The 25,956-nt window shown below is 49.5% G+C and overlaps 6 protein-coding genes across 6 annotated transcripts; 3 read left to right on the top strand and 3 right to left on the bottom strand.

The window, feature by feature from the left end:
- Window positions 1-1,512: 1,512 nt before the first annotated feature.
- VTN77DRAFT_3812 (uncharacterized protein) lies at window positions 1,513-4,417 on the bottom strand (the record flags this gene model as incomplete). Its single annotated transcript, XM_069419802.1, has 5 exons — window positions 1,513-1,573; window positions 1,656-2,016; window positions 2,082-2,504; window positions 2,567-3,650; window positions 3,710-4,417. The coding sequence occupies 5 exons, from the start codon at window positions 4,415-4,417 to the stop codon at window positions 1,513-1,515; spliced, it is 2,637 nt and encodes an 878-aa protein (XP_069278162.1).
- Window positions 4,418-5,136: 719 nt separating this feature from the next.
- VTN77DRAFT_3811 (uncharacterized protein) lies at window positions 5,137-10,385 on the bottom strand (the record flags this gene model as incomplete). The annotated part of the gene is made up of 5 exons (XM_069419801.1): window positions 5,137-5,187; window positions 5,247-5,518; window positions 5,569-5,724; window positions 5,777-10,123; window positions 10,202-10,385. 5 exons carry the CDS (start codon window positions 10,383-10,385, stop codon window positions 5,137-5,139), a joined length of 5,010 nt encoding a protein of 1,669 aa, XP_069278161.1.
- A 394-nt stretch (window positions 10,386-10,779) lies between these two features.
- Window positions 10,780-19,993, top strand: VTN77DRAFT_3810 (uncharacterized protein; the record flags this gene model as incomplete). Its single annotated transcript, XM_069419800.1, has 9 exons — window positions 10,780-10,858; window positions 10,909-10,951; window positions 11,019-12,365; window positions 12,434-12,774; window positions 12,829-17,284; window positions 17,341-17,731; window positions 17,831-18,892; window positions 18,945-19,902; window positions 19,974-19,993. 9 exons carry the CDS (start codon window positions 10,780-10,782, stop codon window positions 19,991-19,993), a joined length of 8,697 nt encoding a protein of 2,898 aa, XP_069278160.1.
- A 492-nt stretch (window positions 19,994-20,485) lies between these two features.
- On the top strand, window positions 20,486-21,356 carry VTN77DRAFT_3809 (uncharacterized protein; the record flags this gene model as incomplete). Its single annotated transcript, XM_069419798.1, has 4 exons — window positions 20,486-20,543; window positions 20,631-20,752; window positions 20,920-21,275; window positions 21,353-21,356. 4 exons carry the CDS (start codon window positions 20,486-20,488, stop codon window positions 21,354-21,356), a joined length of 540 nt encoding a protein of 179 aa, XP_069278159.1.
- Window positions 21,357-22,407: 1,051 nt separating this feature from the next.
- Window positions 22,408-24,098, top strand: VTN77DRAFT_3808 (uncharacterized protein; the record flags this gene model as incomplete). Its single annotated transcript, XM_069419797.1, has 2 exons — window positions 22,408-22,630; window positions 22,699-24,098. The coding sequence occupies 2 exons, from the start codon at window positions 22,408-22,410 to the stop codon at window positions 24,096-24,098; spliced, it is 1,623 nt and encodes a 540-aa protein (XP_069278158.1).
- A 471-nt stretch (window positions 24,099-24,569) lies between these two features.
- Window positions 24,570-25,317, bottom strand: VTN77DRAFT_3807 (uncharacterized protein; the record flags this gene model as incomplete). The annotated part of the gene is made up of 2 exons (XM_069419796.1): window positions 24,570-24,784; window positions 24,849-25,317. The coding sequence occupies 2 exons, from the start codon at window positions 25,315-25,317 to the stop codon at window positions 24,570-24,572; spliced, it is 684 nt and encodes a 227-aa protein (XP_069278157.1).
- Window positions 25,318-25,956: the final 639 nt, after the last annotated feature.

Here is a 25,956-nt window from a genome sequence, read left to right as displayed (position 1 = left end):
GTTCTCTACCATGAGAGAGGCAGCAATGCCTCGTTAAATAGCCAACTAGCCCGCCGTGTTTCCAGACGAATTCAGCTCTCCCGGCCTTGCTCCGGGACGATTTGATTTTATTTTTTTTTGTTGCTCACATGAACAGTTCTCATCTATCGCCGTCTCCATCTTTTTTTAGTCTTACTCCGCAGCTCCGCTATCGAGGAGCAGCTCATGTTCGATCGAGGCTGGGTCCGGAGTCTGGACTCGGAAGGTCCCTTTATTGCAGGTGACCGCTTCGGCTTTCTATTTTCGGGAATCCCGTCTGGCACCAGACAGGAAACGTGACCCCCCAGAAAGGGGGATGATCCAATTCGAGGGATCTCACTCGAACCTTGGCCCAGGCACTATTCATGGTCAGCTAGGTTCGCTGTTTTCCTATCTTTTGATTGTCTTGAGAGAATGCGGTGAGTGGCACTATTACTAGCTTGGAATTCCGGCCAGGTCTCCAGGGGCCCGGGAGCGGTTTCATTGGCTGTGTCCCTGACACCAATGTATTGTATCTGGACGTCTTCTAGAACAACAGCAAGTTACCCCTCTCTAACAGCATACCGTAAGAAAAGACGTTCAAACAGCAAAGGAAAGCCTGTCGTCTTCATATGAGAGAGCTGTTAGATGTACTCTGTAGATACCTAACTGTACATGTGGTCTGTACCCCATTGGTCAAGAAGACAAGGATGAACCAAAAAGCACGTCATACTGTATTCGCTATTTAGCTAACGTAAGATTAGGATGTGCCACAGCAGCTGCATATCTCTAATAATCATAGGCGTAGAGATGGAGGCACCTGGAATTGATGACAATATTGTTCCAACCAATATTTCCAACATTTTATCGGTGATAGTTAATAGTAATAATGTCGACTGGCTAGCATAGAAAGAAGCCATGAACTTCTTGTGTCTTCCCCGCGTCTCTCCGGTACGAGCACTAAAGATATGGCGACTATACAGATCGAATGGCATCTGACTCCTGGAAATAGTAATAGATTCTAGATTCTAGAACCTACCTACCTACCTACCTACCTACCTAACCCCGACACGAGGGATCGATCCATCGCTTCATCACCGACCCGAACGAGCACTGGAAGATGTACTTCGTACCTACTCCGTACCTAGGTAGCTATCGGGCATCAACAGGAACAAATACAACTAACGGAGTAGGTACCGATGCCATCTCTCCTCTGTATGTTGACTCCCGCCGCGCCCGGACCTCTTTGCGTTCCGTGTGCCGGTCCTGGACAGTGGACTCGGATGTGCTCCGATGATGGGGGAGGGGGTCCTCCGAGGTGTCTGTCTAACACATAACCTTGAAATGATTGCGAGTTTGGGGAAAGTGTGTACTGTAGTTTAGGTACAGTTATCACTGCTAAATACATGAAACATGAATAGCATAACTCATTTCTGCCATGATACTACCTAACTCTCTATGTCCCGAACAGAGTCGTCTGCGCGTTTACAATCACAGACCTGGAGTTTCTCGTCTCTATGCTAGGTAACTGTACTTGTTTCCTTCCACACGCTCCATATAGTCCTTCTCAATGAGCCTGTACACAGTGGTTAGTTAGTCAATGCACCGTGAGACAATAGTAAAGGAGCATTAGGGGAAAAATGGGGTGAGCGACTGACTTTTCGATATTCTTCTTAATCTCCGACGGCTCAAGAACACCCCGACTGCGCGTCGCCTTGATCACCTCCGCTACGAGCTCCGCATGTGTAATGACCTTACGGCTCTTCATGATCCGGACGATCGCCGCCTGCGTCTCATAGTGTCGATCAGCGGCTACCCGCTCGTGCGTGCTCTTGTTCTCCTCTTTGGTCTCCTTCAGCTGGATCTGGTTGATCTTGATCCGCATCTTTGGGTCCGAAAAGCTCGCGTTGTAGGCAAAGACGTCCGTTTCATTGACATCCTTGCCCTTGGGTTTCTTCGTAAGGACCCGGTACTTGGCACATGCCAGCGACTGGAGCGTTCTCGTCAGTTCGCGATCAGCTGTGTCAGAGTTAGCATAAGATCATTATCGAGCATGTCAAACGAGGGGAAGGGGCAAGGCATACATAGGCCCGTTGCTTCTCTAATCTGGGTATAACTCAGGGTCTCCCCTTCAGGGACATCGTTGAACAGCAACAATACGATCGCCTGGAAGGAGCTGACCACAATTTCCTTATCACCCTTGGGGAATCTCGCTCGGAGCTGACAATGCGCCAACTGGTGTTTCCAGCTCAGTTTGCGACCGTTGTGTTTGCTGTAATAGTATTGTTCAAACTCGTTGAGCGCCTTGGCGATGTCGGGCGGAATCCGCACAGGCACATCCGGGTATGTTGGCCACGCCGCCGCCGACAGCACACTCACGTTAAGATCCAGAGTCGGGCGGTCTCGCCGCTCGCGTTGTAGGGCGTTATATGACGCCATCTCGTCCCGCGCTATGTCCATATCTCTAAACATGGACTCCAAGTTGTGGGTGAAGCTGGATCCACATTCTGACAGGCCCCAGTGGTCAGCGCATTAGGGACCCGGGCGCCCGAGGAAGAAGGAAACTTACCTGTCTTCAAACGGGCTAGCATGCTCTTCTCTGCATCGTCGCTGGCGCTGCGACCCATCAGCAGGCGGCGTGCAAGATCGTTCTTGTAGAATGCCTCGAAAACCGCTTTTCCATGCACGAACCGGAAAAGATCCAGCACTTTATCGAGCTGTTTGTTGATCTCGGTGTCCTCATCCGCCAACGTTTCATCTTCGGCCTTCCTCCCAATGACTTTCAGACCACCTTTGAGCAGCGTATCGACGTATTTGGCAATCATTTCACCAGTCCTGGGATTGTCCGTGCCCCAGGTGGCTTCGGATTTCCTGCCTTTATTCATAAAGGTCTCAAAAGATTCGCGAAGAGCATGGCCCAGTGTCTCGTCCTTGTGAAATGATTCTGTCCACGTGTCGTCAAGTTGCTGCTTGAAGTCCAACAAACGAACCACCATCTCAGACTCCCTCTTGTCGTCAAATACAATCGCAGTGCCTTCGTCATCGATGAACTTGCTGAAGGCAGGCTTAAGTTTCGAGCCAAATTTAATGCGTTCTAGTAAAGAATAGAGCCGTTCCAGAGCATGTTTGTTGGCTGTCCGCAGAAGTCCCAAAACATCCTCCTCCTTTAATAGCACGTCCTCTTGCTTTCGAACCAGATTATCGTCCAGAAGTAACGATAATTTCTGCTGTGTGTTCCGGCTGAGAGAATAGAGCTCGCACCTGTTCACTTCTCGCTCAATTAGGCGGTGGCTATTTTCGGCGTATGTAGCGAGGTATTGACTCTCCGCCTCTCGGTCAGCCCATGAGGCAAAGAACTTCCTTGAATCCTCAAGTAGGCGCGGCTCAAAATCGCTCGTGTAGACACCTAGATCGTGGAACAAAGTAATCGCCTTTTTTAGGAGGGCGGAATCAGCCACCAAACCACTTTCTTCGTCTTTCCTGTCGGCCTCAATTAGATCACACGCGCCCTGGAGGATCTTCGATTTCAATGCTGGATCAGAGAAGATATGCGATCGGAATTGAATTAATCCCATCTCATTGATGACCGGAAACTCCTTGGAATGTAGCAGAAACGATTGGTCCAAATAATAAAAAATCCATCGGATTGTCACCTGTGCAATGAGAAACCTATCAGTATCCAAGATTAATCAAGAACCACAGTGCCACACACCAGTTTTGAGTTCCACGTTGTCCATGCATCGACTACGGCCCGTAACGTATCGACGTTATTTCCATCTCCTGCTTTGGCCACCAGGCTTTCCCGGAGATCGTGGGACACATATTCTTTACATTTCTCCTGCAATTTCTTCGCGAGCATTGCCGCTCGCCCTTGACGACAAACATTCTCCGCTCCCTTGTATAGTTCTTCCAAAGAGGCTGCCGGCTTCCCGCGATCGAATATGACTACTAATGCGGCGTCTAGCTGGCCCCAGACCTTCTCGAAGTACGCATCTTGATTCAACCTGGGCCCCGAACGAAGGTTCTTTACCACGAGCTTCTTCGCTCCCGTGTGCGGCGTGAAGTTGCTTGGTCGCTGGGTGGCACTGTAGCCCGGTGCTTTTTCCCCAAAGCCACCGTTCGCTTTGGGCTCCGAATTCGAGAAATTGTACATCTTGTCAGGAGGGATAAGGTTATCCTGGCCGCTGTTCGAGAACGGAGGGTCTAATGAGGGAGATGACGCTCGTAACCGTTTGGCACTCGTCGGCGATGATGGAAGCTGCTGGTCGCTGGCGTGTGACGTGCTGCTGTTGCTCTTGGACAAAAGCTCCGAGATGGTTCTCTGTTGTGGCTCGTCTCGCTCGTTATCGGAGAGTTTCCTCTTTCCGAGAGCCTTGCGCTTGCCGCCTCGCTGCTCAGTGGCTCTCGAGTGTTGCTGCATCTACCTATCTCTCTATCTCCGGCGGGAGATAGGAAAGGGTGTTGAGAAAGAGAACGAAGCTCAGTGGCCAGTTCGGTAGCGACCCCACAACGAGAAGTTTCTGATCATGGCACGTTCACCCGTTCTCCTTCAAGATCCAGATCCAAAGGAATGACCAAGAGGATGATGCGAAATAACGGCGAAGGCGACCGCGGTGGATGACAGCAATACGTGAGAAGGAAGAGGAGATGAGGAGCAGCACCTGCGAGCTGGAGTTACGTGATGCGGAGATAAGATAGTGCACCCGGTTGGCGCTTAACAATCTCATTTCCCCACACGAGGGTTGAAGAGCGAGGATTCCCCCAATTTCAATGGGATGATTGGCTTCTGTGAAGCTGCCAAAGTTGGGTGGACGCGTAGACGAACCTCAATCGGGTGTCAACATTCAGCAGCTCTCCAGAATTGGAACTTCGCAATGCATTACAGCAAAATAATCTGGATCTTTGGATCTATCACCTACGAGAATGATCCATACGCTCGAGACCTCCAGAATCTAATCCGGCCAAGTTTAGAAACAAAACGAGGGGAAAGAAAAGAAGACAACAAGACTGTCCAAACTGCTATGCAAAACGCCATACAATGACTTTTTGGTATCGCCGTTATGCCTAATCAATGCCCTGAGGTCCTATAATGCCCCTTAAACACCCGCGACAAGTCGTATGATCATCCAACCAATTATTCTAAGAAAATACTTTAGGTCTTGTAGTTCGCCTCAATTCATTATCCTCAAACTGTAAAGGTCAGCACGGCGGACTCCATGGAGACGATTCAACCTAGGAGTTCGGCTCACCTCAACAAATCCTGCAGCGCTAATAAGTGCCACGTATGACTTGACCAGATCGTGCAGCGTCTCGTGGCAGTCAGCGGCGGCAGCGCCACCGATTCTGGCGTGACGCTTGAAAACACCAACCATGCTCTGTCGATTTTCAGTGAGGAAAGCTCGCGTCTGGTCCATCATTTGTTCATTATGGACCCCCCGGGAGAAGACGGCGGAAACAATTACTCGGAGCATTGAGAGGAGTAGCTGATAATAATTCCGAAGAGCATCGGGATTGTCCATATCTACATATGTCAGTACGCCGTCCCAAAATGAGAAGCGAGGAGTGCCAAACCTATTCCGATATCAGGGTCAGCAGCGAACAGTTGTGACTCTCGCACCGCGGCAAACAAGCCGGCATTGAGAACATGTGTCGCTCCGACTTTGGTTTGACAGAGTTGTTGAAGTAATGACAGCAGGGCTTCGTAATAGGATAGCAGTAAAGGAATGTCTAGGTGCAGTTTCGTTAGCTGGTATTCCCGCGAGGGCGGCGGCTGACTCACCACTGGCCTGAGCATTACGGAATTCCGAAGGCAACGCCTTGATAGCGTCGAGGAACATGCTCAGATAGTTAGATTGAGAGATGGCATCTGCCAGGAAGAAAGAGTTCTCTCGAGAATCCAGAGCCGCCAACAGATTGAGAAGCAGCAATGCAGATACCCTGCATGTTTCCTGACCTGCGTATGCGTCATCACACACCGCCTCTACAAGGGGAGCACCGGCGGTCTTAACAGTCTGCTGACTATGCCGTCGAAGATCCTTATGAGTCGAGCCTGGGGACGTGATACGCGAGAGATAATGGGAGCAGATGTTGTAAAAAGACTCTCGGAGAACCACATTTCCAATTGCCAGAGAGATGCCTCGGATGCTGACCTGAAAGAGCTGATACAGCTTCTCATCGATTACGTCCCCACCTCGGCTGGAGTGATCTGCCCCTGTGGAAGGGTCAAGCTTGCTGATCAAAGTCTCAGCAAGTCGAGCCAATTCAATGGCTTCAGGGACGTTATCGACGATAGTAACCTCGAGTTTCGGAAGAATCAGCTGGATGGCTTGAAGAATAAAGGTCGTTCGGCGCCCGCCTTCCATGTCAGAGGAGACGATCATAGCTGTAGCCAGTTCAGTCCAAGACCGAATGGCTAAGTAGCGATTGTATCTAATCTGCCGTTTCTGGTTTGTCACGCGGAGAAACGCGAGAGTATGTTCAACTTCAGTTTGAAGCTGCTCTTCGTCCTGAGTTCGCAACTGGCCGCTCTCGACCAACTCTTTCCGCTTTAGCTGGATTAGTTCCTGGGCTGCATCAAGATCGTACAGGACCAGGGAATCATCCGCTTGAGGTTTGGCACACAGTTCGAAATCGATTCCAGAGAGAATGTTCAGGTCAGGAGGGCTGAAGTCCCCTAATATGTCCAAGTCTGCGAAATCAAAGAGGTCAAAAACGGTCGGATTGATAATTGTCTCGCCTGTCTCGGTTGAAGACGACCCCAGCAATGTCGACAAGATGTCCGTCTGAAGTGTTCGTGAGCCGAGCTTGGCGGCAGAACGAATCTCGGTTACGGCATAGTCAAAGAGATGGCTTCGATAGAGAAGAAATTCTGCCAGCGCGGTCGCCGAGTCCGACAGCCAGAATTCCCGTGTCGAAGTGGGCAGGTTATCCCAAAGGGTATTAGGACGGATGACAGGCTGACTAGCGAAGGAAGTCAAGAGAAACCGATTCATGCGGAGTTCTATGAGAGTGAAGGAGGATGACAGCTTGGAAGACCAGAGGTGTCTGAGAACTTCGAAAGCCATACGCTTGGCATGGACCGTCCACGACGTGATACTCCCGTCAATCTCCGTGGGATAAATCTGCATAAAGTTGATGATGGCATGTAGCAAGGACATCCCGCTTGCGAACAAACTGTCCGGAGAAACGTCAAGTACATTACCAACACATGAAAATCCAAGGAGAAGATGAGCGACTGTGGGCCGGTCGGTGATCATATCAAGACAGCTGTTCAACAGACCAAGAAGACCCTCTCTGATGAGATATCCAGAGGACGTCGGGCCATACTCTATCTCTCTTGGGTCAGGCTGCATCTGAGACACAAGAGGGCGTGCCACGCTGTCCGCATCGATTTCTGTGGTCAAGACTTCTACAATCTTGTTTGGAGACCTCCAAGTCAACAAGTCAGACGCCGCCGTTTTGTTCAGTTTCCTTGAGCTAGACAGCTTCTCCAAGAGGGCCATTGACACGACAGTGAGCTGCTGGTGACCGGTACCGCAATAAAGGCACAAATCTGGAATAAGGGAAAGATTGTTCAAGATGCTGTCTTCGAAGGAGGCAAGCGCAGAATTTGCAACATTAGTTTTGCTTGGGGCTGCCTGAGTTCTTATCAACGGACGAACAATGTTTAGATAGGTCGACTGAAGATCCAAAATCAGATTCATCACCTCGATACTCTTGACTAGTGAGAGGATGAGAACAGATTCGGAAGAGGCTTTCGCGACTTCAGACACGTCCTGATGTGACGCCACGAAAAGGGTCTTAATAACGTCCTCATTGAAGAGCCACTCAAAAACGCGAGCAAAAGGATGAAGACGAATGTAGGTGTTTAATGATGAGGAGTTGATGCTGGAATCTGAGTTCGCAGAGGGCTGATGGGCAATGACAACGAGATTTTCGTTGAAAGTTGCCAGGCATGTCGCGACAAAACTCAAACAATTCCAGGCAAGCAAGCGGCCTTGGGATTCTGTGACATCGGGCACCTTTCTGGCGAAGGCATGTCCTAAGATGAAGTCAATGTAGGGTTCGATGCCTGGCATCCGATAAGACGCTCCCAGCGACTCCGGGAAGGGCAAAGCAAGTTGTTGGTCAGGTAGATCGGAACTCGGGGAGACCAAGGAGTGGATCAACTCGACGAAAGCATTTGTTTGATCGAAACTTTCGCCAATCTTCTGGAACGCATGCCGTTCATGCCATGCAGGTTGGTTTGACAGCATTGGCGCTTTGGCGAGACCCGGAGCATTCACGGCAGCCCCTGAGATCCATTGATCAATCGACAGCCACATTTCGTTCCCGTGAGCAGCTGATCGTTCGGTCATCAGGGCTTTGAGGGTACCGAATGCGCTCGCTCTCAGGTGCGTCGGGATCGAGCCGCTGCAGAGTGTTAATAACGTTCCAACAACATTGAACGTGGGATGATGGAGCATCCAATCCCTGATGGCACCGCTTTGCTTAGACAAATGTCCCATCAGCCGGAGATAACAAGTTAACATCACAGGACTCTCTGGTTCGTTCATGTCGGCTGTCTCAGATTTCCGGGTATGGAGAATCGTCTGGGACGTTGACGGCTTCTCTGTAACCTTGGATGCATACAGTTGGAGTTCTGCAAACATCTGAGACCAGTTCATGGATGTCGACCTCCTGAACTTGACTGACATGTGTTTATCTTCCTCCAGGAGAAATCTATGGGCGGCAGTAGCGTTGTCCTCTCCTTCAGATATAGAACATAACATCTCACAGAAGGCGCTGACCCGTGGAACGGTCTGGCGCTTGGATGCCCACTGAAGGAAGCCATACAAATTCCCTTCGTGATCGGCCCAGAATTCTTGAGCAGCGTCGTGTCTGTTTTCAAACGCAAACGCCATGATCACGAGAAATGATTCGAGATGAGTGCGAGCCTCCACTATGCCACGATGCGGATTCGAATTCAGCCCGTCCCTAAGGGCAGTGATTTGGTTCAATCTCTGAAGATCTTCCTCGGTTTTGAGCATTCGAACAGCATCAGGCATGTTGGCAATGCACGACTCAGTGAAGACATCAAAATGTTCCATCAGGAGAGTTTTCAGAAATTCAGAACAGGGCTCCGACTCCAGCATCGCTGCCGGACTCTCTTTCAACAAGAGTGTTACCAGCTCGCTTCTAGCTGGATCTCGCCATTCGTCGCTATTAACCCCAGCGCAAATAGCCAGCGTGAACTCGAGAGCTCCGTCATCCAGAGCACTCATAAACTGCTTCGTACGCTCCTCTGCTTCTTTTTCAAGATCCACACCCTGTAAAGGGGAAGTTGGCCCAGCGTCAAAGTACCACCCGCTGTATACTGCAAGCCACCAAACAATCACGGCTGCGTGGAATGGACCCAATATCCACGCGTTGTTATCTTTAGACGAAGTGATGACTGAATGAAGACTCCTGGCTTCCCGTTGAGAACCAGAGCCTTCGGGAGAGCCGTACTGAACCAGCGCGGCGATAATCGCAGGTATATAGTGCACTAGTAGCATATCGAATCTCTCCAACTTCCGCATCCGATCCAGGAGCAATCGAAGATCCTCGGAGGTTGTGAAATTTCCTTTGAAGAGGTAGCACAGAATGGCACCGAGCGACTCATGCTGTTGCCCTAAGCTGGTGCGCTGGTACTCTATTGCCTCCATAATATCCGCATCTTCGGCTTGACCGACAATTGAGGCTTTCTGCACCTGCTCTCCAAGTAGGGACAGCCATTTCTCCATATCCTCCATTGAGCTCAAGCATTTCCTTGCAAATAAAGACGCATTGCGAAATGTCCCACTCTTTGTTTCCAGAATATGAGCCACAGTGTTCTGCATCAACTCCTGGATCTGCTCCCTCTCCACATCGAAGGACTCGAGAAAGATAAGACGCAAGCATTCGAGCAGAAAGTGTCTGCGCTCGTGAAACTGCATGATGGCAGTTATGAGTGGTGTCCGATCCAGTTGTTGCGCCTCATCTTGAGCCGCCATGAACAACGCCGCCGCTTCCAGTTCATCGAGGTTGAGGGCGTCTGCGAGTTGCAATGTTCCCTGCTGAAAGTCGGCATTAATGGCATATTCGACTCCTCCAATCGTTATCTTTCCTGAAAGAACATCCAAGTCAGAAGGAAAACAAATTGCAAGATTAAATAAATAGGGATAGTTTTTGTGTAAAATCTCACCTGAGAGCACAGCTTGACGGCTTGTGTTGTTCTTGGGGGCCTTGTCAAGGAGTTTGCGGAAGTCCTGAAGGTGAGCTTCTAGCTCGATGCAAAGACGCTCAATGTTGGGTATAGACGTCTCCGAGATGGTGGATAGATCCTGGTAGAGGCCACGAAGGCCCCCCAGCATATCGATGTCATCCATTTTCAGCGTTGTTGACAGCTGAAATTGGACGACGTGGGGAAAGGAAGCCTGGTGGCTTTCACAGGTTTGTTGACACGGGCAAAAAAATGGCGGAACGGAGAACGCGATGGTGAACTCCGCCCGAGCTCCCGCTTAGCGGCGCAAGGCTGGCGGACCTTTTTTGACAAGCAGCTGCAAAAAGAACATCTCCCTCTCAACAAAACCGTTGGCGCTCTAAGCAAGGCTTCATCGCATTGGGATGATGTCTGCTACTCCATCCATGCAGCAGTGAGAGGTTATTTATACCTTGGGACGCCAACTCTCAAGAGATGTGTGAACTGCCAAGAGATCGGATGCGCTGAGATCTCCGAGCTCGAAATGCTCACCTTGATTGTGGCCTGGGTGGCAGAGAAAAATGAGCCAAGTGACTTTGAACGAAGCGATCGCGCGCTTGTCCTCTGACAAGCTGAAAGAGCGTACGGAGGCATTAGAAAGTATGAAATGCCCTTTTGAGATACTCAGAATATCGATCTAACCTGACCAGATTTGAAGCACATTCTCCAGCAGAACAAGCGAAGTCCCAAGCTGTAAGATGCCTCTTTCGTCTCTTCCATGTGGCCGAATCAAGACACTGACCATTGGAATTTCCTCCAGAGATGCCTTGAATGACAAAGCCTGCCACAAAATCTTCGAAGCCCTGTTCCGGTGCGTTTCGATTGAGAAGTCGATCTTTAACCGGTCAAGCAGATCCAGCACTCGAGGTCAGTCCACATCCCGCCTGCCACTATGTGCGTCCGTCCTTCGCATCGCCGTAGAGGCGTCTCTACGCAATCTCCGGACGAAGTCTGTCCACGCCGTGATCGATCACATTATCCAGACGATAAAGGAGCCAGGGGAGGGACTTTGGGAGGTCCTCAGCAATGATTATATGAAATGTCTCAGATCGTTACTGGAGTACCCGCCTCATGTGGAACATCTGGGAGAGAGTGAATGGCTCGACACCGTGAACTTTTGTCTGCGGTGTCTTAGTCTAATCGAAAACGAAGGAAACCAGTTAAGCATCCGAACTAGCCATCATTCTTCGTCAGAAGCCCTGGATGTCAGTAGTAGTCGATCAACTCCCGTGAGGATGCTATCGGGTCGCACTGCCACGTCCGCGAGTTCTCATGTCGACAAGGGCATTGTCGAAGAGGTTGTAGTCTGTATCCAGCTGCTTACTGCGAGCGCGAACGCCCCTGTTCAAGAAATTGCCGGAAGGACACTCAACGGTCTTTCAGAGTACCTGGCGTCCTCTACACAGGCCGGCAATGCTCATCAAGCTTTTAAAGCCATTAATGCAGTTCTGATGAAAGTTATGTGTGACCAATGCTCTCTTGTTCGAGATTTCATCCTGGAGATTATACCCGTAATTCGACGATTGTGGACAACAAAGTTGTCCGGTTTAAAAGATGAGATCCTAATCACCATTATGCTTTGCATGGATCTTCTGCGAAACAGCGCTCAATTTTCGTCGGCGGAGTCAACTATTGAGTCACTTGAAGGATTGGTTGATGTACTTCTCTCGGAGTATGTGAAACGCCCAGAGAGAGAAGTGTTGCAAATCGACGATCTAGTCTTCTATCAAAGCCCTTGTCCTGAACGAGACTGGCAGATTTTTGGACCTCGTCTTGGAAACCCCAGATCTGAGCACAATTGGACCGTCGTTTGGGCAATTGCCTGTCTTTTGGCAATATTAGATGACATATCTGGACGCTCAACGGCAGTTTCTGCTGTCGACGATATGCCAAATAAGAAACCGCGCCTTCTATCGAGAATAGATGACATAGTCCGCGATTGCATTTCTTCTTCAGGCACTAGGAAGGCGTGTGCTCTGCAACTACTGTCATTTCTCGAGCATCGAATAAGCATCGAATCAAAAGCATTTCTGCTTGAACGCCTGACGGTGAGTATCATGGATGATAATGCATCAGTGGCATCTTGGACGTTGCTGGCAATCTCCAGGTAAGCTGCCTATCCCTCAGGTCTAGCGCTGGTTAATGTACAGGCCAGTTCTGATGTTTCGTGAGCAGTATAGCGAGCGCCAAGGATGCCAGATCCCATCTGCTCAAGCCATATTGGCAGCAAATATGGGATCTAGCTTCCCGAGCGTCAGTTTCCCAGGTCACATCAAGAGCAGCTTGCATTCTAATGGAGACGCTTCTCCGGTTTGAGCTTCTAGACTATTCTGAGGTTACGGAAACAATAAGATCAATGTTGTCAGCCGTGGACCTGAATGGTCCTTCTGTTCTTTGTGACTCATCTCTGATGCTCTGGGCAAGAATTATAAAAATGCGTCTACACACAGCTTCTGGTCTCGGATTGGACGCATCAAAGCAGATCTGTAACTGGCTGCGTGGCGTTTGGACTATCGGTATGATCCCATCCAGGTCACTCATTCAGGAGCTGCTTACTAAATTGCTACTAGGCACGATCAGTGATAGGATACAAGCTGCCCAAATAGCACTATTTGCACGTCCAGTCAACATCCTTGACCTTCTACTCTCATGTACTAATAGGTCGACATCTCCCCGCAGCGTTCAGTTTCGGGGACCGGCAGGTCCGATCTCCAGGGCTTGGTTCCGTCACCACCAAAATCGGGATTTGACTGAATATCTTTTTACTTTCGACGATCATTCTGTTCTTAAAGCTATCTGGCACGCCGAAGAGACATTCTTGTCTTTGGAGCCACCTTTTAGAAGTGACCCAAACGATGGAATAGTCACAGAATTGCTACAAGCAAAAACAGATGCCTTTTCTCAGGCCTGGAGAGCGTTGCGTGAAGAGAAATTACATCATATCACTGGAGACGTAGTCCAGATACTTGCATCTTCATGTGTTGTGACAGCGATTTTTATCGAATGTCTTCCCCAACCACATGGCGCTCGAGTACAGGAACTACGCAAAAGCAGCAGACGCCTGTGGCGAGAGATATGTGAATATGTTTCAAGTGGAGAGGACACCACTGTTCAAGCTTGCTTGGATATCTTGTCACCAATAATTTCTTCGGCTCCGTGCTTGAAAGATCCTGATGACCCTGTTTCAAGAGCCCTTGATGATCTTGCATCTCCACTCATCAAGACTCTGGAGGAGCGGCGACACTCTCAGGGGTCTGAATCGTTTCCTTTGGAGCCCGAAGCAATGGATTTGGACGACGCTCTTTCGATTCGGAATGAGACCACGGTGCAGGATTCCGTCATCGGCTTGAATCGCGAATGCGTGCCTATCTTTTCCGATATTATTGCTTTCCAACGCTGTCTTACGATACAACTGTCGATTTTCCATCTTGGCGGTGCTCATGTCAGCGAAAATGGGGACTCAGCTCAGACATCATTGATTAGCTACCTGAGAACATTCAACGAGACAGACGTTTTGTCTGCTCAGAATTTCCTGCCAAAGGTCTTCTCCGATACTTCTGAACTGACACGCACAAATGTCTTGGATGTTCTGGAACACTTTGCCGAGACGTGTTTGCAGTCTTATCGACTGGAGCGTTGTGAAGGTGCCCAGTGCCTCTGCATATATCTGATGACGTGTTTCGTGGATTTTTGGACAACTGAAGAAAGTGATGATCTACACGATTCGGCGTCAGACCTATATGCATGGTTCATTCAAGTGCTTGTGGAGAAGAGGAAGGCTTCTCCCCGAGTTCTCATCGCACTTACTGAACTCCTGGAGAGGGTGATTAACTCTAATCCAGCGTATTCGATGGCCGAGGACGGCCCCTCGTCGCGCACAAGCTTGTTCTATATTCTCCAAGAGGGAGATATGTCGGTAAAATTCAGTGTTGCGAAACTGATCCCCAATATATTTGGTCGATTCCTGCTGAGAGATCATGAAGCCATATTCAATGACGTTCTGGAAAGCCTACCTAAAGACCCCGATTGGAATGAGGGCATAGCTTTACGATTATACGCATTAGCCCAGCTGGCCTCCCGTTGGCATACTTTGCTCCGCAGAAGTATCTATCATATCTTCGAGACTCCTGGCCAAGTACCAGAATCTGCTCGATATGCCAGAAAATGCCTACGAGACGTCTCAAATGCGTTGAAATTGCGAGACGCGAAAGAAATATTTCAGCTGTTTTCGCCGCAGATCTTGTACACTTGGACTGAAACTCAGTCGATAACGTCGATGCCTTTTACTATCTTTGGGTATTCGAGCTTAAAAGAGATGCTGATAGACGCGCAAGATGAGCTCGTCGGCCAGATCATGATGCGTGCAAACGATCAAGATGCCATCGAGCTTTCCAAATGTCTCGGAAGCCCTTTTGCAGATCTTCTGGCTGAATCGTTTCACAAGGCTGAGGCATACACGATAGCTCGTGACATCAGCATTCCCCCTTCGCAAGATAGTCAACCAAAGGGAGTGGAGAGTCGGATAAAGAAACAACTTGGTACGGACCAATTTGTGAGATTGGTCGAAATAAAGTTTCCTGAAACCGTCGCGACGCTGTTCAAATCCCTTTGCCAGGAGGAGCAGATTGAGAGGGCCTTTGCAAAGCGTTCAAATTTTCGTTTTGCTGCTGACAATTTGCGACGTATTACAGAAAAGAGCGCGTCAAGTGCTCTTCTTCCGGCTAGCCAACAGCCATCGTTTAGAGCTCGTTATCTCCTGGATGAGCTCGAGTTTCTTTGCAAACGAGCCGGTTATGATTTAGAAACAATGTGGACTCCAGCGTTGGTGTCGTTCGTTTGTCGAACGTTGTTGGAGTCGATTCAACCTGCACTTGGCTCGCTCTATGCTTGTTCTGTCCTCAGGAAAATACGGATCCTGGTGTGTCTCGCCGGTCCCGTCATCGTTCAAGATTATCCCCTCGAACAGCTCTTACACGCTCTCCGCCCTTTCTTAACAGATTTCCACTGCTCTGAAGACGCACTGGGTTTATTCTGGTATCTTCTTGAAGCTGGAAAGCCTTACCTAATCGAGCATCCGGGATTCGTCGCAGGAATTGCAGTGTCGACGCTTGTGTCGCTTAGAGACTTTCTCACTTCGCTACCAGAAAGCACTACGCAGGAAAGCCAATTCAGGACTGTGCTGTCGAAGTCTCAAGAATTTCGTGAATGGCTCGGCGACTTTCTAGAAAACTATAGGCCGTCTAATCTTAGCGATGACGTGGAGCAATCATTTCGGAGAATGATACGATCGTCGCAGAAGTGCAGTACGGCGGGAAATGCTGTCAAAGGGACCTATGAGAGTGAACTTTTGCTCGAATTGCTGCAGGACAGATCATCTGGCCGCAATCTCTTGAATGGTTCAGTCTCAGATCTGGTTCTTTCCCTCCTGTGTAGAGGTTTTCAGATGCCTTCTGATCTCCACAATGATGTCCTAGGAGGGGACGAGGATGCAGCCAAAAGCACAGTAGCTGTGTGGCAGACTATTCAGAACGGCATTTCTGAAAAGGAATATCGGTTATGGGCTGCTCGAGTAATTGGACGAGCATATGCCGCAACCGGTCAAATCAGTGAGCAGTTACTTAGAGAACAAGACACTGAGCTGTTCAAAGCTCCGGTTCGGATCACAGATCCTTTTCTTGCATCTAAGGTCACCATTCTTCATATTCTCTGCGGCATTTTATTTAACAGCAATCGTTCCTATTTGGGACTTGTGGAACGAACGCTGCAGCTCATCGTCAGCAAAATCGCCAGCTATCCAGAGCTTGAACATTGCGAGCAGGCAATACCGCCTTCCCTCCTGAAGGCCCTTGTGTGGACTCCTTATCACTGCCCTGACATACGTCTCTCGTTCTCCGAAGTCAGTAACAGTGCGAGCTGGCCAAGCTGGGACCCCAAGCTCTCTGCCGCTGAATGGGCGCGCGATCTTGCGTTGTCACTAGCAGTCGCAGCTGCAAATGATCCAGTCATCGGGCCACTAAGGAAAATCCTCTACACTGTTCCTGATCTTGCTACACGGCTTCTGCCGTATATCCTCCATGACGTGCTTCTATCAGAGATTGAGGGTGATCAAACGTCCCGCCAGAAAGTCTCCGAAGTGTTTGGAGAAGTACTACAGAACGTGGAGGAAACGACTGTTCCTCATGCACAGATAGTCATCAATACTATTTTGTATCTTCGGAATCAACCGAAGCCACATGAAACGACAATCGTTGAACGAGATGACTGGCTCGACGTTGACTACAGTCAAGCAGCTTCAGCAGCGAGCCGATGTAGGATGCATAAGACGGCCCTCCTCTTCATCGAAATTCAAGCATCCCGGGCGGCAAGTGGGAATCGTCGGTCGTCCATGGTGAAATATAGTCCTCCTCCAGGCTTACTTCATGATATATTTAGAGCGATCGGTGATCCAGACCTCTTCTACGGCATCCAGCAGGACGCAACCCTGGAATCGGTGATGGAGAAGCTCGACTACGAGAGTGCAGGATACAAAAACCTGCTCTTTCAGAGTGCTCAATATGACAGTGACGTGAGATTGAAGGGCAATGGTAACACTTATGGGATCATTAAAGCACTCAATGCGACGAACCTTCAAGGCGTTGCTAGCGCCATGCTTTCTGCTCCTAGCAACTCCGAGGGCAGGACTGCTTCACTTGACTCTCTTCTGTCAACTGCTATGAGTCTGCAGCAGTGGGATATTCCCGTTCCTCCATCACATCCGTCAGCGACTGGTGTCCTCTTCAAAGCTTTTCAGAATCTGAATACGTCAGGGGATAAGGATGAGGTTCTGATCTTTAATAACGAATGTTTCCTGGAGATTCTAGACCGCCTCACTGACAAAAACCGATCCGTAACGTCGCTTCGAGATTCCATGAGAGCCCTCGGCTTACTGAGCGAAGTCGATGACGTCCTACGTTCCACGTCTTCAGAGCAAATAGAGCAAATGTGGGAAAGGATGACATCTCGAAAAGCCTGGCTGCAAGCCGAAAGGTATGTGTGGTTTCTCCCGCAGAAATGGAGTACTGGTGCTGAGTATCTTCATGTAGTTTCCAAGACATTGCGCCGATACTCTTCTGTCGCGAGACTCTCTTCTCATCAATAAAGAACAAGGACTATTTGAAGTCATCAACAAAATTGACGTCTAGGAACGCGCAATTGTTGGAGGTAAAAGCTATAAGGGAGTCGTTCAAAATCAGCAGAGATCTCGACGGTTCTCAGGAATCGTTGAAGTCTGCTATCTCCCTCTCAAAACTTGTGCAGCCTTGTGCAGCTCTGGGAATTAACATTGATGGAGCAGCAAAATTTGATCTAGCGAATGTACTCTGGGACCAGGGAGAGATGACCACGTCAATTCGCATGCTTCAGCAATTGAATGAGAAGAATGACCTGCACAAGCAAGCTCTCGTAGTGAGTCGTGCTGAGGTCCTTGCGAGCTTGGTAAGCAACCAACTGATTTCCTCATTGTCTTCGCATCTCCCCCACCCCCTTTCCCGTTTCCCAGATAAGTGACTGAGAATATACATCTAATAAATTCAGGGACATCATGTGGCGGAAGCACGTTTGGAGAAGCCGGAAACTATTATTCAGGAGTATCTCGTTCCTGCAGTTAAGGAACTCAAAGGAAACTCTGAAGGCGAAGAGGCCGGTCGCGTTTTCCACCGTTTCGCAATGTTCTGCGACCAGCAACTGCAGAATCCAGAGAGCTTGGAAGACTTCCAGCGCGTCGAGCAACTCCGTGATCGCAAGGAGAAGGAAGTCCTGGCTCTTGAGAAAATGATGGAGGCGGCTGAGGGCAAGGAGAAGGAATCGCTCAAAATGCACCGGACCAAGGCGAAGCAGTGGTTTGATCTGGACGACCGCGAGTACCAGCGACTGAAACGCAGTCGCGAAGCTTTTCTGCAACAATGTCTCGAGAACTACCTTCTCTGTCTGAAGGCCTGTGACACGTACAACAATGATGCTCTTCGCTTCTGTGCCCTATGGTTGGATAAGTCTGGAGATCCCAAAGCAAACCATGCAGTGTCCAAATTCATCGAGCAAGTTCCCAGTCGGAAATTTGCCCCCTTGATGAACCAATTATCTTCTCGTCTCCTCGATGTTGCCGATGACTTCCAGGCCCTGCTCTCCGCTCTGATATTTCGGATATGCGTTGAGCATCCATATCATGGCATGTATCAGATATTTGCGAGTAGCAAGTCCAGAGGTGGCAAAGATCAAACGTCTCTATCGCGTTATCAGGCAGCAGGCAAGCTTGTGGAGAAATTGAGGAATGACCGGCACGCGGGCCCGACTTGGGTCGCTATCCACAACACAAATATCAGCTACGTGAGGTTCGCTGCCGACCGGTTGGAAGAAAAAGTCAAGAGCGGTGCAAAGGTGCCGCTGAGGAAGCTTGCTACTGGTCAACGCCTGGAACAGGACGCGACGAGCCAGAGACTCCCGCCTCCCACGATGAGGATTGAGCTTCGCGTTGACTGCAACTACAGTGATGTTCCAAAGGTTGTCAAGTTCAGCCCAGAGTTCACCGTCGCGTCGGGTGTCAGCGCACCGAAGATCGTCACGGTTCTTGCCACCGACGGTTTACGCTACAAACAATTGGTAAGATGATGTTGTTGTGCTTGTCGAACAGCTAAATTGACAGTTTTTCCAGGTTAAAGGGGGCAATGACGATCTGAGACAAGACGCCATAATGGAACAAGTCTTTGAACAAGTCAGCAATCTCCTCAAAGACCACCGCGCCACTCGTCAGCGAAATCTCGGGATTCGGACGTACAAGGTGCTACCGCTTACTTCGAATGCCGGTATAATCGAGTTTGTTCAGAATACCATTCCCTTGCACGACTACTTGATGCCCGCGCACCAGAGATATTTTCCAAAGGATATGAAACCAAACGTATGTCGCAAACATATCAGCGACGTTCAGACACGATCTGTGGAACAACGGATCCGAACATTTCGCCAGGTGACGGACCACTTCCATCCAGTGATGCGATTTTTCTTTATGGAAAAGTTCAACAACCCGGACGATTGGTTCAGTAAAAGACTCGCGTACACACGGAGCACAGCGGCGATTTCCATCCTTGGCCATGTCTTGGGGCTTGGAGACCGCCACGGTCATAATATCCTCCTCGACGAGAAAACGGGGGAGGTGGTTCATATCGATCTTGGGGTGGCTTTTGAACAGGGTCGCGTTCTTCCTGTGCCCGAGGTCGTTCCCTTCCGGTTGACCCGCGATCTGGTGGATGGGATGGGCATCACCAAGACGGAAGGGGTCTTCCGCCGGTGCTGCGAGTTTACGCTGGAAGCTCTGCGGGAGGAGTCGTACAGTATCATGACGATTCTCGACGTGCTTCGCTACGATCCGTTGTACAGTTGGACCGTCTCTCCTTTGCGGATGAAAAGAATGCAGGAAGACCAGGAAGCTGGAGACGGGCCCCCGGTGCTCAACGGCATGGGGGGCAAAAGCAATGCTAATGAGCCAAGCGAGGCAGATCGAGCGCTGACCGTTGTGGCCAAGAAACTGAGCAAGACCCTGAGTGTGACTGCGACGGTGAATGAGCTGATCCAGCAGGCGACGGATGAGAGAAATCTCGCCCTGCTGTATTGCGGTAGGTCTCCAACCTTGTGTTTTTCCCTTGTACTTTTCTTCCCAAAATGTGAGCTAATGCAAACTTCTCAGGATGGGCTGCTTATGCCTAAAACGAATTTTGTCATATCGTCGGGTCAATGGTTGGTTGTGAATCCTGATCCTGCCGTTTTGTTTGGTGTCTATAGCATTACGACCTGTGTTGCTGTTGGCGCTATTGTACAGTATATACTTTACTTCTGGATAATATGGGACGTTTTTTTTTTCGTTGATGGGTTACATGTCAATACATTTTGAGGAATTAGGGAAGATTCTTGAATTGGTAGCAAACACTTACTCCGAAAATTGAAAACCGTGTTTTTTACGAGCATTTTCAGAAGCGTTGCAGTAAGGGAAGCTGTTGACATGGCCTAGCGGCTATCGACAAGCACAAGCTGCGCTAATTAGAAGCTGGCCCCCATCACATGGAAATCGGCTGCGTAGCAATTTGCGCCTTCGTCTGGAAGTAAAGACCAGTCTTCTCTCTTTTTTTTAATGGCTATTATCTTCAGTCTATGCTGCTACCTATCATAGTCTGAGTGTTATCGCCTTATTTTGTCTAAATCATGGCTGCAGCTCCCAAGGCTCTGATTCTCATGGCAGATTACGGTCATGATCCAACGGGTGAGTTAGTCCTGGAGTTATTACTACTTATCGACCAGAATAGTCATGGATTTATGCTTAAGTTCTCTTTCTCTTCTGCTGTCGTAGAGACTGCTGTAGCTTTCACTATATTCAAGGATGCGGGATTTGAAGTCCATTTTGCAACGGAGACGGGCAACGCTCCCAAATGCGATGGCCGCATGCTGTACGGCATCACGGGAAAGCTGCTTGTGAGAATGCTCCTTCTTTCTTTCTGCTTGTCAATTCTTTTTATTGCTTCATAGAGTGTGTTACTTTCGCTGATGATTACTTCCTTCCTATTCAACGATGACCAGGGCGCCAGCAAGAAAGCAGCCAATCAGTATATCACGCCATGATCAAAGACCCTGCTGCTCAGCACTCGCTGTCATGGTCAGACCCCAGCTTCTCGCTGCTCCATTATGACCTCCTCTACTTTCCCGGCGGCCACGAGAAGTCCGTCCAGCAGATCATCGACTCCGCCTCTCTCCAGAGGCATGTTGCAGAGTACTTTCCGCAGACCCGGAAACCGAGTCGCAAGACCGTGGCTGCGATCTGCCATGGCGTGCAGACTCTCTCTGCGGCCACTCTGCCGGATGGAAAGAGTGTGCTGCACGACGCGACGACGACGGCGTTGCCTGGAGCAATGGAATCGGCTATCTTCTGGCTGACAGGCCCTTCCTGGGAGATTATTATAAGACCTATGGGAAAGGAAGTGACAATGTGGAGACGATCGTACGTTTTATTAATCCCTCTGATTTGATCAATTGAATCTAGCTGGTGTCGACTAATTGATTAATTCTCTGGACAAGGTAAGAAAGAGATTGGATGACCCAGGAAAACAATATAAGAATAACCTTGGACCTGGACCGTGAGTTTTACCACTGTCTGCAGATACAGTCTTTATGATTTCGATGGAACTTAAGCTCATATAACTATCCTTTCTTCAGGTTCATTCACGAGGACACGAACTACAACTACATCAGTGGCAGGTTCCCCCCTGACACCGCCGCGCTCGCGAAGAGGACTGTCGAGTTGGTGAAGCAGGTATATCAGTCATGATTATTAACTAACCTGATTTAATTGGGCATGAAACTGTATATCTACGTGCCACTGCCCATTTACTATACCGAATTGTTACATAACACAGAAACTGTCACGTTTAGATAAACAATATCAATGTTAATATTAATATTTATGACAGTGAATCCCTCTTCATATAACATTATTAATAGCTAGCACAACTTCTATCATTATCTCATGGGCCTAGAATCCGCCCGCTGCCAGCGGCACGGAGTAAACTCGGCCAAGCCCGTAATTAACCAACAGAACTTTTTATTTATCACATCACTACGTGTTCTTTCCTGGCTCATCAATCCTTTTGCCACAACAAAAACAATCATACGTCCTGCGCAATGTGAGCAAGAATTATCCTACTCGAGGCTGTTTTTTTTACCGGACCCCGTGATTTTCTGCGAATATTCAGGCGTTTACGTTGTGTTATGAGCTTATAGAGGCGTTGGTGGGTCATCATATACTTGAGTACTTGCTGGAAATTCATGTCATACTAATTTTCGTATTGTCTGTCTCTGAGTTTATTAAATTAGCTTTATTTGCCATTTTCCAAACTTGGCTGTCTTGTTCCTGGGATCTGTATTTTTATTGTACGGAGTAACGAAACATTTTTTCTTCTGGGTTATTTCTTTTTTTATTTCTTATTTATTTTCGGATTCAGTTTAGTTGGCCTTTTTTTTTTGTCGTATTCTCTGTCCGTTTTTCTTTTGAATTCCTGTCTTTTGAATTCCTGTTCATTGTGCCTGCTGCTTGAATTTGGACCGCTGCTTGGATTTAAAACCGGCAGGGCAAGATGGCAGCAGCAGCAGCACAACCAACAGATCCCTCTGCTCCAAACCGAGGCATCGTGGTCTTTTCAGGTGGGAGTGCAGCCAACAGTCTGGTCGATGTCTTCAGCGCCGTAAGGGAGAGCAAGCAATGTACTCTCAGCTACATCATTCCCATCTCCGACAATGGCGGCTCGTCCTCTGAGTTGATACGCGTCTTTGGAGGTCCCGGAATTGGCGATGTTCGAAGTAAGCACCTCGTTGACTGCTACTGTATTACGGCAGGAGAGGAAGAAACCTACTGACTGAGCTGCCAGGTAGACTGGTGCGTTTGATTCCGGAATCACCACCAAACTCGGAACGCGCCGCGATCAAATGTCTTTTCAACCACCGACTAAGTGCGAATGCCGCTGCTGCTCATGATGAGTGGCAGTCGATCGTGGATGGCACGTCTCCCCTGTGGAAATCCATCACGCCCGCGAAGAAGGAGTTGATCCGTTCCTTCTTCAACCATCTGAATCTCGAGATCTTGAAACGGGCTCGCCCTCCGGCGTCGACATTCGACTTTACCTCCGCCAGTGTCGGGAATTTGTTCCTGACAGGCGCACGGCTGTTCACGGGCAGCTTTGAGAGCGCTATTTACCTTCTAGGTAGCATCTGCGGCGTCCCGTCTGACGTCGTCCGGGTGATTCCGGCGATCAACTCGAACTTCTCGCACCACATCTCTGCTTCCCTGGAAGATGGCTCTGTGATCGTGGGACAGAATAGCATCTCACATCCCTGCGAGGTTCCGGGCTCCCCGGGCCAATCCAATAGGAGGCCAAGCCTCCTGCTGGCGGACGGCGACGATGAAGAGGAAGACTCGTCCACCTCCGATGGCATCTCCTATGAAGACGATCATCTTCCGGGCTCACTTCCCAGTCTCCGACATAAGAACATCACCTTCAGCAAGACCAACACCGAAGAACTCCCATGCCGGATCTCACGCATCTGGTATATCAACCCTTACGGACAGGAGATTCGTCCCCCGGCAAACCCACGGGTCCTGGAGGCCCTCCGAGACGCGCAAGCTATTATCTACAGCATCGGATCTCTGTATACGTCCATCATCCCCTCGCTGATTCTACGCGGCATCGGGAAGGCAATCTCCTCCAGTCCGGCGCGGCATAAGATCCTGATCCTGAACGGGTCGCTGGACCGGGAAACTGGCCCGTCGTCGAATCCCTTCACCGCCGTGGACTTTGTCGAGGCCATTGTCCGCGCTGGCGAAGAGAGTCGAGGCAGAGGACTCCTGGGCGGACGCCGTCGCTACACAGACACGGTCACAACGACCCTCGCGAACAGCGCCAGCACCAACGCCGCGACAAACTCCACGCCTGCAATTGTCGAACCCCTACCTTCCGCGCGCGCACTCCCTTACACATCATACGTCACACACATTCTGCATCTTGAGGGACCTGGGACACCCAAAGTTGACCGGGAGCGTCTCGCGGCGATGGGGATCGAGACGCTACGTCTCTACGGGCGCAAGATCATGTCCGAAGACGGACAGACGGTGCTGGGGACACGGTACGATTCCACGGCCCTCGTGCAAGCCCTAGAAGTCGTACTGGGGAAAAAGGGCGATGCGATGGTCCGAGGGGGACAGGGAGGGGGCGCGAGCAGACGGAATACACTAGAAGGTCCTGCGAGGATGGAGAGGCAGGAGAATCGATAACTAAGATAGTAATAAAATAATAATTATTATTATAATTATTCCGACTGTGCATTCGTTAGGTTTGTTGTGCAGATATCCGTAACGGTTATGGGAAACTTCTTGAAAGGGGAAATATTTCACTTTATTATTGAAGAGAAAGGATCAAACCTATAGACTAGACCAGGTCATTATGGATTGTGATCCAAAGAAAAGAGAAAGAGAGAGAGAGAGAAAAAATCATATGGTGTCGTATCTATCTACTAACTAATCGTCCATTCATCCATCCATGCATCCATCCATCGCGTGACCAGTTCATGAGAAAAAGAAATAAAGAAATAAAACAAACAAGGAAAAAAAAGGCCAGGCGCTTGATTCATTCCTTTTTCTTTCAAAATCAAAACCAATACCAAGAATAAAAAACGCCCGCAAGATGCAGTTCCAGTTCCATATCCTAGCATTATTAAAGATTAAAAAGAAAAAAATTCATTTGATCTAGGACGAAGAAGTAGAAGAGCTTTTCTTCTTCGTCATCAGCTTCAGCTGTAACGGAACGAGATCTCGTTTCGGCCCGGGGGCATCCCTCCGCGAAAGCGGCTTTCGACAGACGGGACAATTGCCTCGAGGCCCCTTTCCAGACGCTGAATCTGCCCGCTGTTCTTCGCTAAAGCGGAGAGTGTCCATGATGCATTTGTGGCAGAATAGGTGGCCTGGTTGAGGAAGCAAGGGGTTAGCTTGTATGTATAGATGTAACGGGGATGGACAAGTACGTACCACATATTGTGCTTGTTGCGTCCGTTAGAGTATCCATGCACACGGGACATTTGTGCGATGTCAGGATGGATCGTCCCTTCTTGTCTTCCGAACTGGCCTGTGCCTTGACTGCATCTTCACGCTGTTTTGCGAGAGCCTTGGCCAGCGCCGATTCATCGTTCACTTCCGTCAGATCGACCGACTCGATACCCTCCAGGTCTATATTACTTCCATTGGCCCGAGCAGCTGATGAGGAGGAGGCTGTGGAGGACTCTACTACGGTCGGGGCAGCGCTGTCACTCAGTCGTCGCCTCTTTACGCCCCGAGGTTCGTGAACGGGTTGTGAAGATGGCGATGACGATGATTGCCCTGAGGGAGGGCTAGAACTCACGACGTGGACGTAATTTGGGGAATTGCTTTCCTCCTCGGATTCCGCGGGGTCTGAACTGACGGTCAGGTCGACGACCGCGGAAGACATTCTCCGCGCCATGTGGGATGATGTATGATTGTAGGCGACGATTGAATTGATAGAGAAGAGAGAAAATATCTGAGGATATCGGTTTGACCGTTAAAAAAAAGCGTGCTTATGTATCCCGCAGTAGTGGACTCAGCTCATCTCAGAGGGAATCGAAACCGTAGACGTCGTTCAGGAGCGAGAGGAAGGAAGATGTTGTCATAAACCGGCAACAATGAAAATATTCGCATCACTCGGTCGAATGTCTCAGAGGAAGCAGTGATATCGAAGTGCAAGAAACGCTTTCGGAAGCTGAGAAGTGAGCCTTGGGAGGACGGCCGTCGATATCCACAGGTAGTAGTGAGTTGCCTCCAAACGCACGAAGACTAATAGATCCTCAGACTAGCAGTGAGAGGGAGAGAAAAAGGAAAAAAAAAGAAGAGAGGAAGATGCTGTGGAATGCGTACATCGGCTTCAGGCTGCTCATTGATCGACGTCCTCCGTAGTGGCGGGACATGCATGCGGCAGTGACTGCTATCATCAGCAAGGTTATCGTCAATCACCCGTTTCCGGAAGGCGGTGAGATGCTGCGGATAAACCCGCCATCTCGATTGGCTGCAAAGCATTTCGGTGCCTCAGGCTTAGTCACGAACTTCAGGCATTCCTGCAGATCCC

The sequence above is a fragment of the Rasamsonia byssochlamydoides genome, assembly GCF_041956645.1.
Source record: "Rasamsonia byssochlamydoides strain NRRL 3658 unplaced genomic scaffold VTN77scaffold_27, whole genome shotgun sequence".
Lineage (NCBI taxonomy): Eukaryota > Fungi > Ascomycota > Eurotiomycetes > Eurotiales > Trichocomaceae > Rasamsonia > Rasamsonia byssochlamydoides.
Note: the sequence above shows the minus strand (reverse complement) of the source record. Positions and strands in the feature narration are given on the sequence as shown.